The following is a 15,422-nucleotide window of genomic DNA, read 5'->3' as shown; positions in this document are numbered from 1 at the left end:
AAAGATAAAATTTTGTAAGTCTCAAATCTAATTATGACGGATTATTAGAAATTAAAAAGAAATTTTAAAAGAAATTTCCAAGTAATTAAAAATTCAAATATTTAACGAAATTTTTATTTTCCAAAAATCAGGGTCGTTACAAATTTGAAAGCGACAGCCGCCACCGAACGAAAATCCAAGCTGGAAAATTTCATAAGCCATGTTTAGGCAATTAGAGTTTGGAAATTAAACTCTCAAATAACGGCCGTGTATTAGCAGTAGTAAATCAAATTTCCAAACAAAGGCAATTAAAAGGCCTAGAACCAAACATATTCTACCCAAACAAAGGTATATAACCAAGCAAAGGCAATGAAACTTCAACAAATTGAGCAACATGCCACATTATTTTTTTCGCAGGAAAACCCTAGGATGAGGGGAGTCTTACTGGAGAGGGAGAACCAAATCGATTTCTTTGTGAACCCTAGGATGAGTGGGTTTTGTGAGGAGAGAGAGAGAGAGAGAGAGAGAGAGAGAGATCTAGAGAGAGAGAGAAGAAGAAGAAGAAGAAGAAGAAGAAACACGATGGAGAATAAGAAAATTGCTAGATAGACAGACATGGAAAATAGGTTGGAATCAATGATTCAATTTAATGGCCGTAACTTATTGAAAGTGTGATCCGACGGTTGGAGGGGTGCTCATGTTTGTATGGATAGACAAAAGACCGTTCTGTTTTATAATATCGATATCCCCCACCCCCACCCCCGCGCATAATAAGTACCCAAAATTTGTATCTCATATAGATTGACAAACTAATCATGAACCAAAAAAAAAAACCACCCATATTTTAAGATCCACGTCATTCCTTAACTTGGGAGGTTAATTTCAATAATGGGTATCTCAAGAAATTATAATTAACTAGCTCTTGAAGAACCATTACGTGGCATTCCAAGAGCCTTGTCCATCACATATGGGTTTGAGCGCTTACCAAGTATTGCACTCATAGCCTCATATTAATATGTAGAGGCGAAGGCCCCTCCAGGAGTAGTGAATGATCACTCGGCTATCTCACAATAAGCATTGCATGTACTTTTTATTTCTTCATATAAATAGGGCAATAAGAAAAAAATGGATTGTTATAATTTGTTTACTTTTTTTATCCATGCTACATAAAATTGAAGGTCGTTTTAACTAGCAGGTAATAATAAAGCTATAATACAGAGAATTTTAGATAGATATTTTTTCTGTTAGTATATAATCATATTTTGCATCTTTTTATATTTTCTTATTTAGTATATTTCCTCAAGTTTACTACATTGTAAGCCTATATATAGGGCTGCTGATCTCTTGTACACTGATAGCAACTCATTGCAATACAATACTCTCTTTCCCAAAATCCTCGACAGTTTCTAGCCATATACCAAAGTATCTTGTTTTTTCTTTTATTTAATAGATTGTAAGGAGGTATTCCCGAACAAGCTGAAATAGGGCCCGAACACATGGTACGTAGCACCATGGATTAAAGATAGAACAGTAGCCGTGCAAGACGGTGTTCGGCAATAAGGACCAGTGATAAGAGAAGTCATTGATCCAAGAAGGTTGTACAGGGTCTTGGTCCAGTAAAACATGAGAAGTTATTTGTAACAATCCGGATCCTCAAGCACCATAATATTAAAAAGACCATAATCTGTCTTTTATTCCAAGAACTATATAATTTACAACTATCGATCTCTATAGTAAATTAACAACAACCCACTCTCACAGCAACTCGGACAAGTCCGCACCTGACCCACTAATCAACCTGCAAGCTGGAGTCCAAAAGGACCCCAGGAGTGTGTGAGACATGATAACGTGTACAATATCAACACCAAATTAACTACACGACACCAATCACCACATATAACACCAACCACGAATATAACACATTCCACATAAATGGAACCACATATTCAGTCCTCCTCGGTATATGACGGGTGACGTACCACCTCACTAGTCTCACCACAGCCCATTTGCCAACATGTCTTTTGGCATAGCTTATTAGCCTAGTCACCCCGTCATATACCAAACAGTTCCACGACATACAGTCACCGCACATAGTACAACCAACAAGAACCCAACATTAATATTGTACGAGAAACATGTATCTCACACTCACCCTCAAATCGCCCTGCAATCTGATATAATCCACCATGAAACTCATAAGAAAGAGTTCCCACTGCCTCACGGCTCTCTCTTTCTCTAGCCCTTTGCCTTTCTATTGTTTGTCTTGTAATAAGGTCTTTATAAGCATATATAGTCAAATTCATGAAAAAGTATGCCCACAGCTCACCCTCACCATTTTATTCCACGTGCACGCACACTCAGCCTAACTTTAGATAACTAAGACTATCCATGCATCAATATCCAAGTAGTCCAGTCATTACTTTTGTTGCTTAAAACTTAATGCTACATAACAAACCCAATACCTAAATGAGAATATAAATTCGTTATATGAAATAACTTTTTTTTTAAATGGGATATTACACTATTGGACCAAGAAGCTAGGAACAGTGACATGTGAAATCACTAGTCCAAATAGTTTGTTCGGAAATGATAAAACCGAACAGAAGGAAAGCTCCTGAGAAAACATTTTATCTAAGTAAATAAAAGACCAGTTACACTTGACCTGACTGCTCCAGGCAATCTATTCAGCAATGAGATAGCCAAACAAGAAAAGAACTCCAAAAAAGTGTTAGAGCACATGGAACCTTTAGGAAGAGTCCAGAAACAGTGATATTCCACTAAGGAATGAGATCCCGAGAATGTAGGATTTGGAAAAAATACCCAACGGGAATGGGATGTTTGGTCAACTATGGAAAGGAGTTCTAAAAGGACTTCTTATTGAGTTGATAAGGGAACGAAAGTCCTAGATATCCAGGTTTTCAGTACAAGGTAGGAAACCTAGGGCAACTAGGATGCTTGGGCAGCAAGCATACATATACCTATATAAACAAAGTTAACCCAGAGGTAAAAGGTACGCAATACCTGATATTCATATTATTCTCCTATTGATAATTAGGGTTTCTCTAGTACGTGATACTAACTTAAGCATCGGAGAGCCTTTGCAACGAGAGGCAAAGGTGCGCTCATCCCCTATCCGTTTTGCAGATTAGGGTTCCGGTGAAGAGGTAAAAGTAGCCGTTGCAATCTAGTGCAGCTCTGAGCGCCAATTGGTTTCATCCCCTACATAGATCCCATCATATTATCATATTTGTATTTCAAATATGATGGAAAAATGCGAATTCACATCATTTAATTCCTTTATGCTTATTTATGAGATTATGTCGGATACTTAATTTCCTGTCTGGTTACAATGAATTTGGTCTAATTAATTGTACTGGGATGGGCCTTTTAAGCTATTATTATTATAAAAAAAATTAGAATATAACTTCAAAATGAAAACCTTAGTATATATTTTGATCCGGATCAGTGTATTACAGCTAGAATCTCTTTCTAATAAATCATTTCTTGACTCCACTTTGCTTCAAATATTATTCAGCTGGGGGTGTTTGGCCGACAGAAGTTTGCATTCAGCATTGTAGTGGAGAATTGTCCTCTGGAAATTAAAGTATCGAAAGTTATTTGCTTTATTCTTTCATACACGTAATGAAAGATACATACATACATACATATATATATATATATATATATGTATACATATATATATATATGTATATATATATATACATATATATATAGTAAGAATTTTGAGATAATGCACACATGGGTTTACAACATATAATACTCCTTTATACTCTCTGCACCTCATCCGAATGGATCTAGCTACACAAGATATATATATATATATATGTGTGTGTGTGTGTTGATACAGTGTTTTGAAATTATTTTGTATTTAATTAAAAAGTATGTACAGTACCATTCAATTGATAGAAATGAGACAAATGCATTCACCTTGACTTCATGGAATATCAATTATGAGAAACAAATTCACTGAATGAAAGATCGATCGATCTCGAGAGAGAGTTGTAAAAAAGGTTTGCTATGGCAAAAAGTTACGTACGTTAAGTTCTTTTACTATTATCGAATCTCAAAAAAGTATCGAGTAGTCGTTTTCTTTTACTTATGCATGGTCTAATTAAGAGCATCTATAGCTTGCAAAGCCTTCAAATTCTAACACAAAATCAGAAGTGTACCTTTTCTTTATCTCATACAACGACTATATGTATGAGAGATGAATTTTTGTGTTGTATTTTAAGAGATTCATGCAACTAGGAATGGGTATTGGGTCGTGTTAACTTAAACGTGTCATATGTTGATACTAACCCGATCGACCTGCTAAAAAGTCGTGTTGTGTTTCGATTGAGACACTGCTAATCCAAGTTGAAATTTACATAAGACAATCACTACAAGAAAAAGCATGTTTAGTGACGAAAAAGAGGCGACAAAATTTAATTTCGTCGCTAAATGAGTATATTTGGCGACAAAAAAATAAATTCGTCACTGTTTTGATAACTTCCTTGACGAAATTATTTTGTCACCAATTATAACTATTTAGCGACGAAAAAGATATTTTTGTCACCAAAGGCTCCTATTTGGCGATGAAATAAAATTTTCGTCACCAAAAGAGTAAAAAAGGAGACGAAATTATTTTTTGTCGCCAAAGATAACTTTTGGGTGACGGAAAAAATATTTTGTCGCCAAATGAACCAATTTGGCGACGAAAAATATTTCCGTATTCTTTTTACGTTTTCAGTGACGAAAAATTTATCCTTTGGTGACGAAATTTATGAATTACGCTTGGTCACCAAATATATTTCGGGCATAACTCTTTGCTCAGAACTCCGATTGAGATAATTTAAATTGGGTTTGAATAATAACATAAAGAGCTACGATTTTCATGTTTATTAAAATTGCTAATTTTAATGTTTAATAGTTCAAAATGCCGTTCAAAATATATTTTAATGTTCAATGTATGTGTTATATATTAGATATTTCAAACATATGCTGAAAAATTTGTGTGGTGTAGTTGGTTAAAGCTTGCGTGCAAAACTTAGGAGACTCGGGTTCGAAACCCCGCAGGATCAAGAAAGTGAGATTTTTTTCACATATAAGGATGTCTTTCGCGACGAAAAATTTCGTCACCGATGGGTCACCTTTGACGAGCCAAAGGGAATAATTTGTGACGAAATTTTTTGTCATCAAAAAAGCACAATAGGTGACGAAGAAAATTTCGTCACCAAGTCATTTTTCCGTGACGAAATTTTTCGTCACCAAAAGGCACTATAGGTGACGAAAAATAGATTTCGTCACCAGGTAGGAATCCTCGACAACCTTTAGTCGACAAATTTTTTTTCGTCACCTATATTATTTGTGACGAAAAACATACAATTTGCGACGATTTTCATTCGTCACCCAATGCAATTTTTCTTGTAGTGAATACATGAACAACCTTTTAAGCTATAACAAAAATGAACAAATTTTATATACCATCATAATCACATACATTATAAAATGAACAAAGAATTTCCTAACTATGGTCAAATGATGGCTTTTGTCGTCGCATCATGTCCATGTTTTGTTTTGTGTCGTGTTCAAGTTGTGTTATTTTGGGTTGACAAGTTGACACGAAAAATTAAGTGGTTATCCTTGTCCTTATCAACTTTCGTGAAACCAACACGTAGTTTTCTCATTTACTTTTTATAGTGTCACATTCCAGTCGTGTCAGTAATCGAGCCAAACTCTCTAACTTCGTATTTGGTTCAACTTGTGTTAACAAGACATGGTTAACAGGTTGTGTTCAAAATTCTCACATGCACTTAAAAACACTACAATTTAAACAATAGTATCAGTTAAGAATTGTAAATTTGTAATAGTTGAAAATTGTAAGAGACGAAAAAATGGGTTATAAAATATTTAAAAAGTAAGAGGTAAAATGATAAAATAATATATTGACATATAAAGAATGGTATCCACTTTTGAATTTAACCAGTCTTGAAGAGGTAAAAAATCTACACCGCCGCGGCTTGGGTTGGGGTTGGGGTTGGGGTTGGGGGGTGAGTGCCTCCTCCCCCGGGCTCTATCTTCCTCTCTCTCTCCTTTGGTAGGTGGTCTTCTCTGGCTCTCCCTTTGTCTTTCGCGAGATCCAGTCGATGCCATCTCCTGGTGCCGCCTTGTTACTGCTGTCCATTTCTGCTTTCCACTGTCGTCGCCGGTGTCTAAGCGGCATTGCTTTGCCTCGTTTTGGCCACTGTCCAGTCTTTTGGGGCTCCTTCCAGTTTCATTGTTGGATGTCTCTGGTCTCGGCCTAACGGCAAAGTGGGGCCACCGCGACTGGTGGTGGTTGAGCTTGGCTTTGCACTATGTTTGGTGGCGGTGTGGTGGCAGCTCGGCGGTGTTTGCATGTTGGTTCGCTGCCCTCCTCTATGTGGGAGGGTGGGGCGGCTGTTGCCGCCTCCGGCCACAGGACTCCTTGGCTTCCTCCAGATGCCTAGCAGCATTGGGTGGACCGTGCTTGTGCAGTGTTTTTGGTGGTGGTGGTGGCTAGTGGTGTAGATCTGGGCGGGGTGTTGGTGGAGGGCGGTGCTGTGGTGGGTAGGGAGATGTAGCATAGATGTTATTCTAATTCCTGTTTTGCAGGGTCTCCTTATTTCCAGAAATCAATCGATGAAGATGGCAATTTTGATCAGTGATGATCCAGTCCGATGGTGGTGAGGTGGATGTGGCTCTCATAGTTGTGCTGGTTTGGTCATCTTTTGTGTGCTGAAGTTTGGTTGGCGGCCTTCCGAGCTCTCAATCAGGCGTGGGGCTGACATTTCGTTGATCTGGGGTGGTGATCTCATGGATGAAAATTGTTTGTTACAGGGGATTGCTCGGAGTTTTTGTAGGTAGTGGCGGTGGTTGGCCCCCAACCCCTGATTGCCTCGGCTTTCACTGTCATAGACTGGTTCCTACCGCTAGTCTCTACATCCAGGAGAGGCTGGCTTTGCATAACGGCGAGGCTGGGCTCCAGCGGTTTGTACGGCGGTGGTTGCCAGTGTAGTGAGGGTTTGTGGGATGATTTGGGTGTGCTGGTCTAGGGTTGGACCGGTTTTGAGTGTTTGGGCTTTATTGTTTTATTTGGGTATTGGGTCGAACTTTAGTATATTATATGTTGTGGACCCTGGTAGACATTTGGGTCGTTGTGGTGTTTTATCCAACAGTTTATTGGATCCCCTTCCCCTTTCCCCGTTTTTAATAAAATTTATCTTTTGCCGATAATAAAAAAAGGTAAAAACTCTAGAGGCAAGATATTTGAATATCCGCTGGAACTTAAGAAAAGAAATCAAATCCTTTCGAAATATATATATTTTTTTAGAACTGGCAATCACATATCATTAAAGGCCCAGTGGCACTTACAAGGAATTCAACCAAAGTTATAGAAATTTGAAAACATGTGCATCCCAGCCAACAGATAAACAAATTACAACGAAAGACTACCTAATTTCTTCCATCAAGATATAACACACACTGCACTAGCAGAATTGATACTTCGTGAAGGCCATTAGAAGAACCGGCCTATGACCAAGAAAACTGGCATCTAATGGATCACAGATCCTTTCGAAATATTTGACAAAATATTTGACATTCAGTTTTCCAAGGGTCTACTAAAAATCTCTAATATGGCAATGCTTCACAGTACAGCACCAGATGCTCGAATATTTATACTATATAGGTATAAATATTATTATATTAAGACCACAATCTATCAAACATTTTGAAATTAATAACATCAAACATTATACTTATATGACTCAATTAAAGTAAAATATACTGTTTGCGAGCAACCCTAGACAAACTAAAAGAAATCTATCTCCTCTTGCGCGCAATGAAGCATGAAATAATATTCTTGTTGTAATATAAAGATTAAAGATAAAGGAAGGGCTTTCTCATTCCCTATCATATGTTCTCCGATCCCCTCTCACGTTAATTATTAACATGCATACTAATGGCATATTAATTCTCACATGTATTTGTTGTTTGCCTAAGGGCTGATTGTTCTTTTTATCTTCTTTATGTATCGAGGCTGGCCTGGCTGGGCTGATTCGTTGCCCTAGTCCAATGTTGCCCGTATTTTATGTAAGAGAACCTCCTCGGGCTGGGTTGTTGAAAGATTATTTGTGGGCATAGCTCGGTGGAGTTCTAGATGTTGCCGGGGGCTTCCTTATGAATTACTATTTGCGTATGAAGTGCTACACGCCCCCACTGGTCCTCTTCTTACTTCAACTTAGGCAACAAGGACAAGAGGCCTTCCTCATCCGATGCCTGCTTTGCGGACAAATGCGCGAATTCTCTGCGAGGCAGACCATGCTATGCAAATGTTCAACCACTTCCCAGATCTTGAGAGCAGGCCATGGCCATTCTATGGCTGGTAAAGGATCATTCGAGGAGGTAGTCTTGAGACAAGCTGACGGTCGCTGATATATTTTTCTATTTTTGACTTGTTTGGTTGATGCACTATGTATTTTTATATTTCACGTGATGATCAGCTAATTATGAAATTAGTTGTGCAGAATGCATTTTAGGAAATGAACTAGAGAACGTAAAATCCAAATATGACATTCGGACGAGCTTTTTGGATTCACTAGGAAGGTAACAATATAATTTTCAGAACCATAAGGGAGATCAGTGTATTTGTTAGGAAGGTTAGTGTAATTTTCGCCCAAAAATAAGAAAAGAAAACATGAAAGAAAGAAAAGAAAATAAAATAAACAGAGAGAGAGAGAGAGAGAGAGAGAGAGAGAGAGAGAGGCAGGCACTTTACCACTTTTTTATATTGTACGCATCCATTGGCAGAAAAGAGAAGGAAGACACACACAGTACTTCTACTACAAGGACAGGAGGAGAAAAGGAGGAGAGATCAATCATAATCACAAACACAACTCCACCACCACCCACAACCCAACCCAACCCAACCCAAGATTGAGTGAAAAACGCATACTTCTACATACATACATACATCGATACAATTATATATGTATGTAACTGTATGCCCAAGATTTGCAGTTCCTTGTGGGTGGTGAATCGAAAGGGGGAAGTGGGTTCCTTGTTCCTTCTTTTCAACCAGTCTTTCGGTCCCTGTAGTTTTTTCATTCCGGTCAACCAAGCTCATACTCTCTAGTCTCTAGTTAGCTTTGATTTGGAATTTCTTTACCCATAATTTTTGTTTTTTTCCCTTCTTCCGGGCTTTCTCGAGAAATTTGAGGGCTTTAACTTGTGTTGTTGTTAAATGAAGGGATGCCCTTACCCTTTGATTTTGATGGTAATGGGGTCTTAGAAATTGTGTCAGACCCTTCTTCTTCTTCTTCTCCTCCTTTGTTTGAATCTTCATCTTCATTTCTGCAAAAGTGGAACTACAAAACACAAGGTAATTGGTGTTTTGGTAGGGAGCCTACCTCTGTCCTGGATTCCATCGGAAGCCCCACTTCTACTTCCACCCTGTCCTCTTCTTTCGGCGGCGGCTCTACAACCGCGCTTCAGATAGGGAGCGGCACAGCAACCGCCACCGCCGCCGTCGGCGGCGGCGCAGGGGCGGAGAAATGCGGCATGGGTATGGAGGATTGGGAGAGCCAAGAGCAAGAGCAGTCCATTATCCGTTGGATCATGGGAGACTTGGACGACCCCTCTATGGGTCTAAACAAGTTGTTACAACCTACGGCGGCGGAATTCGAGTTCAATGGAGGCTTTAATGGATCAAATCAAGACTATGGGTTGGAATTAGATCCAGTTGGTGCAAACTTGATGGGTAGCTTTATTAACCCCACTCCAGGGTTTCCTTATAACAACCAATCAAATCACCACCCAAATTACAAGCTCTCGAACCCTAGAAACCCTAACCTTTCTCCAAATGCCTTCAACCCACAACTTGAATCCCAAGATTTGAAGCCACAGATTTTCAATCCCCCCTTACTGGTCAACCAATCTCAAATCACACAAAACCCATCTTTTTTCGAGCCATTACAATTTCCAAATCAAGAACACCACTATATCCTCCCACCGACCGCGAAAAGGAATAACCCTTCTGATTCAATGCTTCAACTGCATCCTCACTATCTGAACCAGAGGCCTCATCCGATGGGACAACCGAAGCCGAAAACCGCGGCGGAGGAGCTGCAGCAGGGGATAATTGACCAGCTGTACACGGCGGCGGAGCTGGTCTCTGCCGGGAACCCACCACCACTCGCGGCGCAAGCGATATTGGCGCGGCTCAATCATCAGCTCTCTCCCATGGGTAAGCCTTTTCAGAGGGCTGCTTTCTTCTGTAAAGAAGCCCTTCTTCAGTTGCTCCTCCACACGGATAACCACCACCCACCACCTAATTTGTCGTCGCCGTTTAATCTCATTCTCAAAATCGGTGCTTATAAATCTTTCTCTGAGATCTCACCCATAATCCAGTTTTCCAATTTTACTTGCAACCAAGCCCTGCTTGAGGCTTTAGATGGGTATGACCGGATTCATGTTATAGATTTCGATATTGGGTACGGTGGGCAGTGGGCTTCGCTAATGCACGAGCTTTCGATGAGGAATACCGGAGCTTTGTCTCTGAAAATCACCGCGTTTGCATCTCCCTCAACCCATGATCAACTCGAGCTTGGTCTCACTGCAGAAAACTTGAACCATTTTGCTTGTGAAATGAAAATGGCATTTGAGTTTGATATTATGAATCTTGATTCGTTGAACTCGGGTTCGTGGTCATTTCCAATTCATGTCTCTGAAAATGAGGCAGTTGCAGTTAATCTCCCAGTTGGTTCATTTTCCAATTACCAAATGTCCCTCCCTGTGATCCTCCGCTTTGTTAAGCAATTGTCGCCGAAAATTGTGGTTTCGATGGATAGAAGCTGTGATCGAACTGATCTTCCATTTCCAAACCACGTGATTCACACACTTCAGACTTATACAAGCCTACTGGAATCTCTTAATGCTGTGAATGTGAACACAGATGCCTTGCAAAAGATTGAGAGGTTCTTGATCCAACCGGATATGGTGAAAATCATAACGGGTCGGTTTAGTTCGCCGGAAAAGACACCGAACTGGAGGGGCCTCTTTTTGTCATCTGGGTTTTCGCCATTGACATTCAGTAATTTCACGGAGTCACAAGCTGAGTGTGTGGTGAAGAGGACTCCGGTTAGGGGATTTCACATTGAGAGGAGACAGTCTTCGCTTGTTCTCTGCTGGCAGAGAAAGGAGCTCATCTCAGCTTCAGCATGGAAGTGCTGAGGAGCAGAATCTCGGCTATGGATTCGCTTACCTCTTTCATTTCGAAGAAGGTGCCTATTAAGTCTTTTAACTTACTGCGTAGTGTCTCATTTTTTGTTTCTTTGGAAACTTATTGTCTGTGAATTGTGATTTCCCTTTATGCTAGTTGTCACTGAACCAGACCTTTTTAGTGACTGGAATGTCGAATGTTATGTTTAAGTGCTGTTTCTAATTGGATTGGGGGCTATTTTCTGTACACTTTACAACAACGTAAAGTCAGAAATAGAAAAGAAGTTTTAATGGATTTCTTTTGTTTCGATTATGTTTTACTCGGTTACTGTTATACACTAACGATCCTGTAGTTTGAGGTAGATATTTGGACAGTGTTTTTTAGTACGTGCTAATCTTGTCACCGATACAATCTTGTTCTGTTGAAAATTCTCACTTATTATAGTGAACTACTGCGAACACTAATAACCACATGGTATCTCTAGTCCTCTGGTTATAGAGTTAACGCGTTCCTCCTGTTCGCATGTACACTGAATTTCGTCATACCGTTGTTAGCTAGACCTTTTCAAGCTCGTTTCTGTTGAAGTATTGTATTAGATACTCCAAGCAGAATATTGCACGAGTCCTAAGTTTTGTCAGTTAAGAGTTCCTGGGATTCTATTCCTGGGAAAGCATCTTAAATTCATCACAGTTTTTAACTGCCAACTTAAGGTAACCCGTTAAGATCTTCTAAAAGCACCTTGTAGTGTTGGAAAGTTGCTTTTTAAATATTAATACCTTTCTCAAATTAGTTTTTGCATGTTTACCAGCACAAAACAGGTAGTTTATTGATTGAGCTAGACTCAAATTTCAGAAATCATGTAGTCTGTCCTTCTTGTTGGTGACTTGGTATCTATAGGTTTCGGCCATTGCCAATGTAATCTCGAGCTATGTTACATCGACGCTTCCAAAAGAAATATCAAGTTCCTGTGTCGGACACTTAGACACGTGGAATATAGAGTTTGGGACGTCCAATCCTTCCGCATCATTCACTTATTATATACTCCATTTAAACTTACCGTATCTTTTGTGTACTTTCTTATATAATATAAAGTGAAGTCGGCATATAGTGAGAATAAACAGGTCCGAGCCCTCGATAGCCTTCGTCCCAACGCTTTGTACTGAGTCATGTATCATAGATCTCCAGTACAATGTCGAAACTTTTGTTCCTTAGGTTAGGGATCTTGTTTGATCCATCTTGGCTCTGACATTGGCATTTTAGGTATTATTGGTTGGATTTTGGCCTAAATTCCCGCACAGTACATGCATCCATGTAACTCCAGCTTTTCTTGTTCCATCTTTTGCTTATATATACATACTATTTATTCATTTATTTTGTGGTAGGTGCATCATACTATGATTGTGTTTGGCATTTGTTTTTTCTGTGGAGATGGTCATTGTTTGTTGTCGAGTTATATATAATTTTTTTTCATTGTCTACCATGTGTTTTTTTTATTTATTTGCTAGGTCATTGTCTGTCATGTTGTTTATGCATGCCCAAGGCTAGCATTGAATTTGCCGTTGTTTTAGTTAATTTTTTTTATGCCTCACCTAATCAAATCACATGGGGCTTCTATCATTGGACCCTCACTTTGATTAGTTTAAATTAGGCTTCATCTCCTTGATTGTCCATCATGTCTTATATTTTTTTATACTTTCATTGAGCAGCTAAACAATACTAAATGTGTGTTAAAGGTTAGGAAGGAGAGAGAGAGAGAGAGAGAGAGAGAGAGAGAGAGAGAGAGAGAGGTGGTTTGGCTCTCCATTATTATGATTACTACTATATATAGAATACTGGAAAGCCTAATATGTAGGCTTCGGATTCGATCTCGCGGATTTTAGTACTTTAAAATATTTTTTCAAAGACGTTTTTACTCTCGCACTCATATTTTCACTCATGTTTTCACTCATACATGCACACAAACATTTTGTAGAGAAATTTTTCAGTGCCGGGTGGATACCATGTGCCTGCTCGGCACATCCGAGTCGTCCGATGCGATTTTGGACGGCTCGGAGTTGGAGAGAAAAAAAGGAGAGAGAAGTGGGGTGAGAGGAGAGAGAAGGTTTTAATTTGAGCCGTCCAAAAGTGCATCGGACGGTTCGGGAGTGCCAAGTAGGCACCACATGATATATACCCGCTCCGCACTGAAAAATTTCTCAATTGTGTGAGTTAGGGTCTGAACACCCTAATGGTCCTGCAGCTAAGCTAATTATTGTAATTGTGGCCAGTATAGGGCTTAGCCTACTATAACTATATGGACAAGATTGTGTTTTTCTTATTAAGCGTCAACCACTTGTTAATTGTTATTGAAAAAGTTCCCAAAATACTAGTAGTACATATTACACAAAAAGTGTGGGTCCTATATAAATACATGAGGTGGGGTCCATGCATATTGCAGGGTCCATGCATATTGCAACTGTGAAGTAAATTTTTTGGTAAACTTTTTCGATGCACATCACAGTTTTCTTAATTATGAGTTATGGTACGTACACAAATGAGTCCAAAACCATCTGATGCACATTGTTACACGAGTCGTCGAGTTAGGCAATACATGAGAAAAGGTTGTAATTGCCCCATCTCATGTACATGTCGTCTCTAGTAACTCATACTTATCATATTGTTACTCGGCAGACCTAATTTTGTGGGTACAACACATATTTTTCATGTAATTGCCGGACCTAAGCACTAGGCTCTTTTTTATAATATAGTTATGCAATAAATATATCCAAAGTCACCATTTGCTTGTTTCCTCATCATTTGATTTTTGCTTTAAATATGGATGGTGATGTGTTCATTTTGCAAACGGTTTCGTGATATACATGACTTTCATGGCTTCAATGTTATAATAACACTAATGAAATGACTTCATTTTCATAGCTTCATGTGACTTGGGATGTCCTGCCCACACATGATTTAACTTTTGACTAGGTTGACAGCTGGCTTGCTTGGGTTTTGTTTAAGGTTTTCAATTAGTAAAATATAAGAGGAGTTCCTTATTTAAGAACTTTGGGGGTCATGTAAAGTAGATGGTGACAGACAAATGTGTCTGTCTTAATCTTCAGCCCACTTGATATGTAAGTTAAAAAAAAAAAAGGGAGTAAATTATACTGACCTTCCTGATGTTTTTGACATCAATTTTCTGCCCCCAATTTGATGTTAGATACACCAGCCTCCGGCCATTGGGTCGGCCCCCAAGCGTGCTCTAATAATCTTGCAGAGCAATGCTATGATTGATCATGTCTGAATACCACATTTTAGTATCATGTGAAGTGTCACCATTACTTTGGTAGAATGTGCTCCACTATATGACAAATGGTGTACATTATACCAATGCAGTGGTGACACATGTGAATACCCACAATGTGGTATTCAGACATGGTCCTCAAAACATTAGTGAATCTTGAAATATGTGTATCACACGTTTGAGGCTATTACAGATAGATGAAGGTCGGGGGAGGAGTTGCACTAACTACAATGAAGAAAACATATCGTTTTGGCCAAGGGCCCAAGAATCTCTCTTGTTTTTATAACTCAGGTGTTTGGGCTAGCTTACGCGCATCGCCTAGAGCCAAAAAAAAAAAAAGCCCAATACGAGGGGTCCATTAGGAGTAGGTATATGTATATATATTAGTATTTCACAATTTTAGTGTAGATATAGTAGTTGGTTTAGTGGACAAGGAGCCTTCAGTCCACATTGTGTGGCTATGGCTGAGTTCGATTCCTCCCCCAACATATTTTTTGAGTGTAATATTTTTTGAACCATAGCAAGTTCTTTGTCTAATGTGGACTAAAATTTATATATAAACAAACTATCCATTATTTAATTAAGCCACAGGTTCCACTTAACAATTTGGCCTAAGAACCCCAAATACACTGGGTCAGCCCAATGCATGTCTTGGAGGCTAATCCTTTAGTTCACGAGTGGAGGCCGAATTAAAGCCAAGCCAAGCAATTGCTCAATTTGAACTGGGCCGAAAGGAGTGGATATATATCATTTGAGAAGTTTCAAACCAGCAAATCACCGGATCTAGCCTTGACTATCGACTAACTCGTTGGGGTCGGAAAAAAACCCTTTTTCCTCGTGCCATGTCTAAACTGAAGTTTGTTTCAAGAAAAGACCCCATGTCTTCACTACTATTTTTTACCTTATTTTCCTCTTATGTGA

General features: G+C 39.1%; 1 protein-coding gene across 1 annotated transcript; it reads left to right on the top strand.

Annotated features, from left to right (window-relative positions):
• Nucleotides 1-8,745: 8,745 nt before the first annotated feature.
• On the top strand, nucleotides 8,746-11,530 carry LOC131325145 (scarecrow-like protein 6). The gene has a single exon (XM_058357231.1). It carries the CDS (start codon nucleotides 9,250-9,252, stop codon nucleotides 11,227-11,229), a length of 1,980 nt encoding a protein of 659 aa, XP_058213214.1. The 5' UTR covers nucleotides 8,746-9,249; the 3' UTR covers nucleotides 11,230-11,530.
• Nucleotides 11,531-15,422: the final 3,892 nt, after the last annotated feature.

The sequence above is a fragment of the Rhododendron vialii genome, chromosome 1a (assembly GCF_030253575.1).
Source record: "Rhododendron vialii isolate Sample 1 chromosome 1a, ASM3025357v1".
NCBI lineage: Eukaryota > Viridiplantae > Streptophyta > Magnoliopsida > Ericales > Ericaceae > Rhododendron > Rhododendron vialii.
This window is presented reverse-complemented; position numbering and strand designations above follow the sequence as displayed.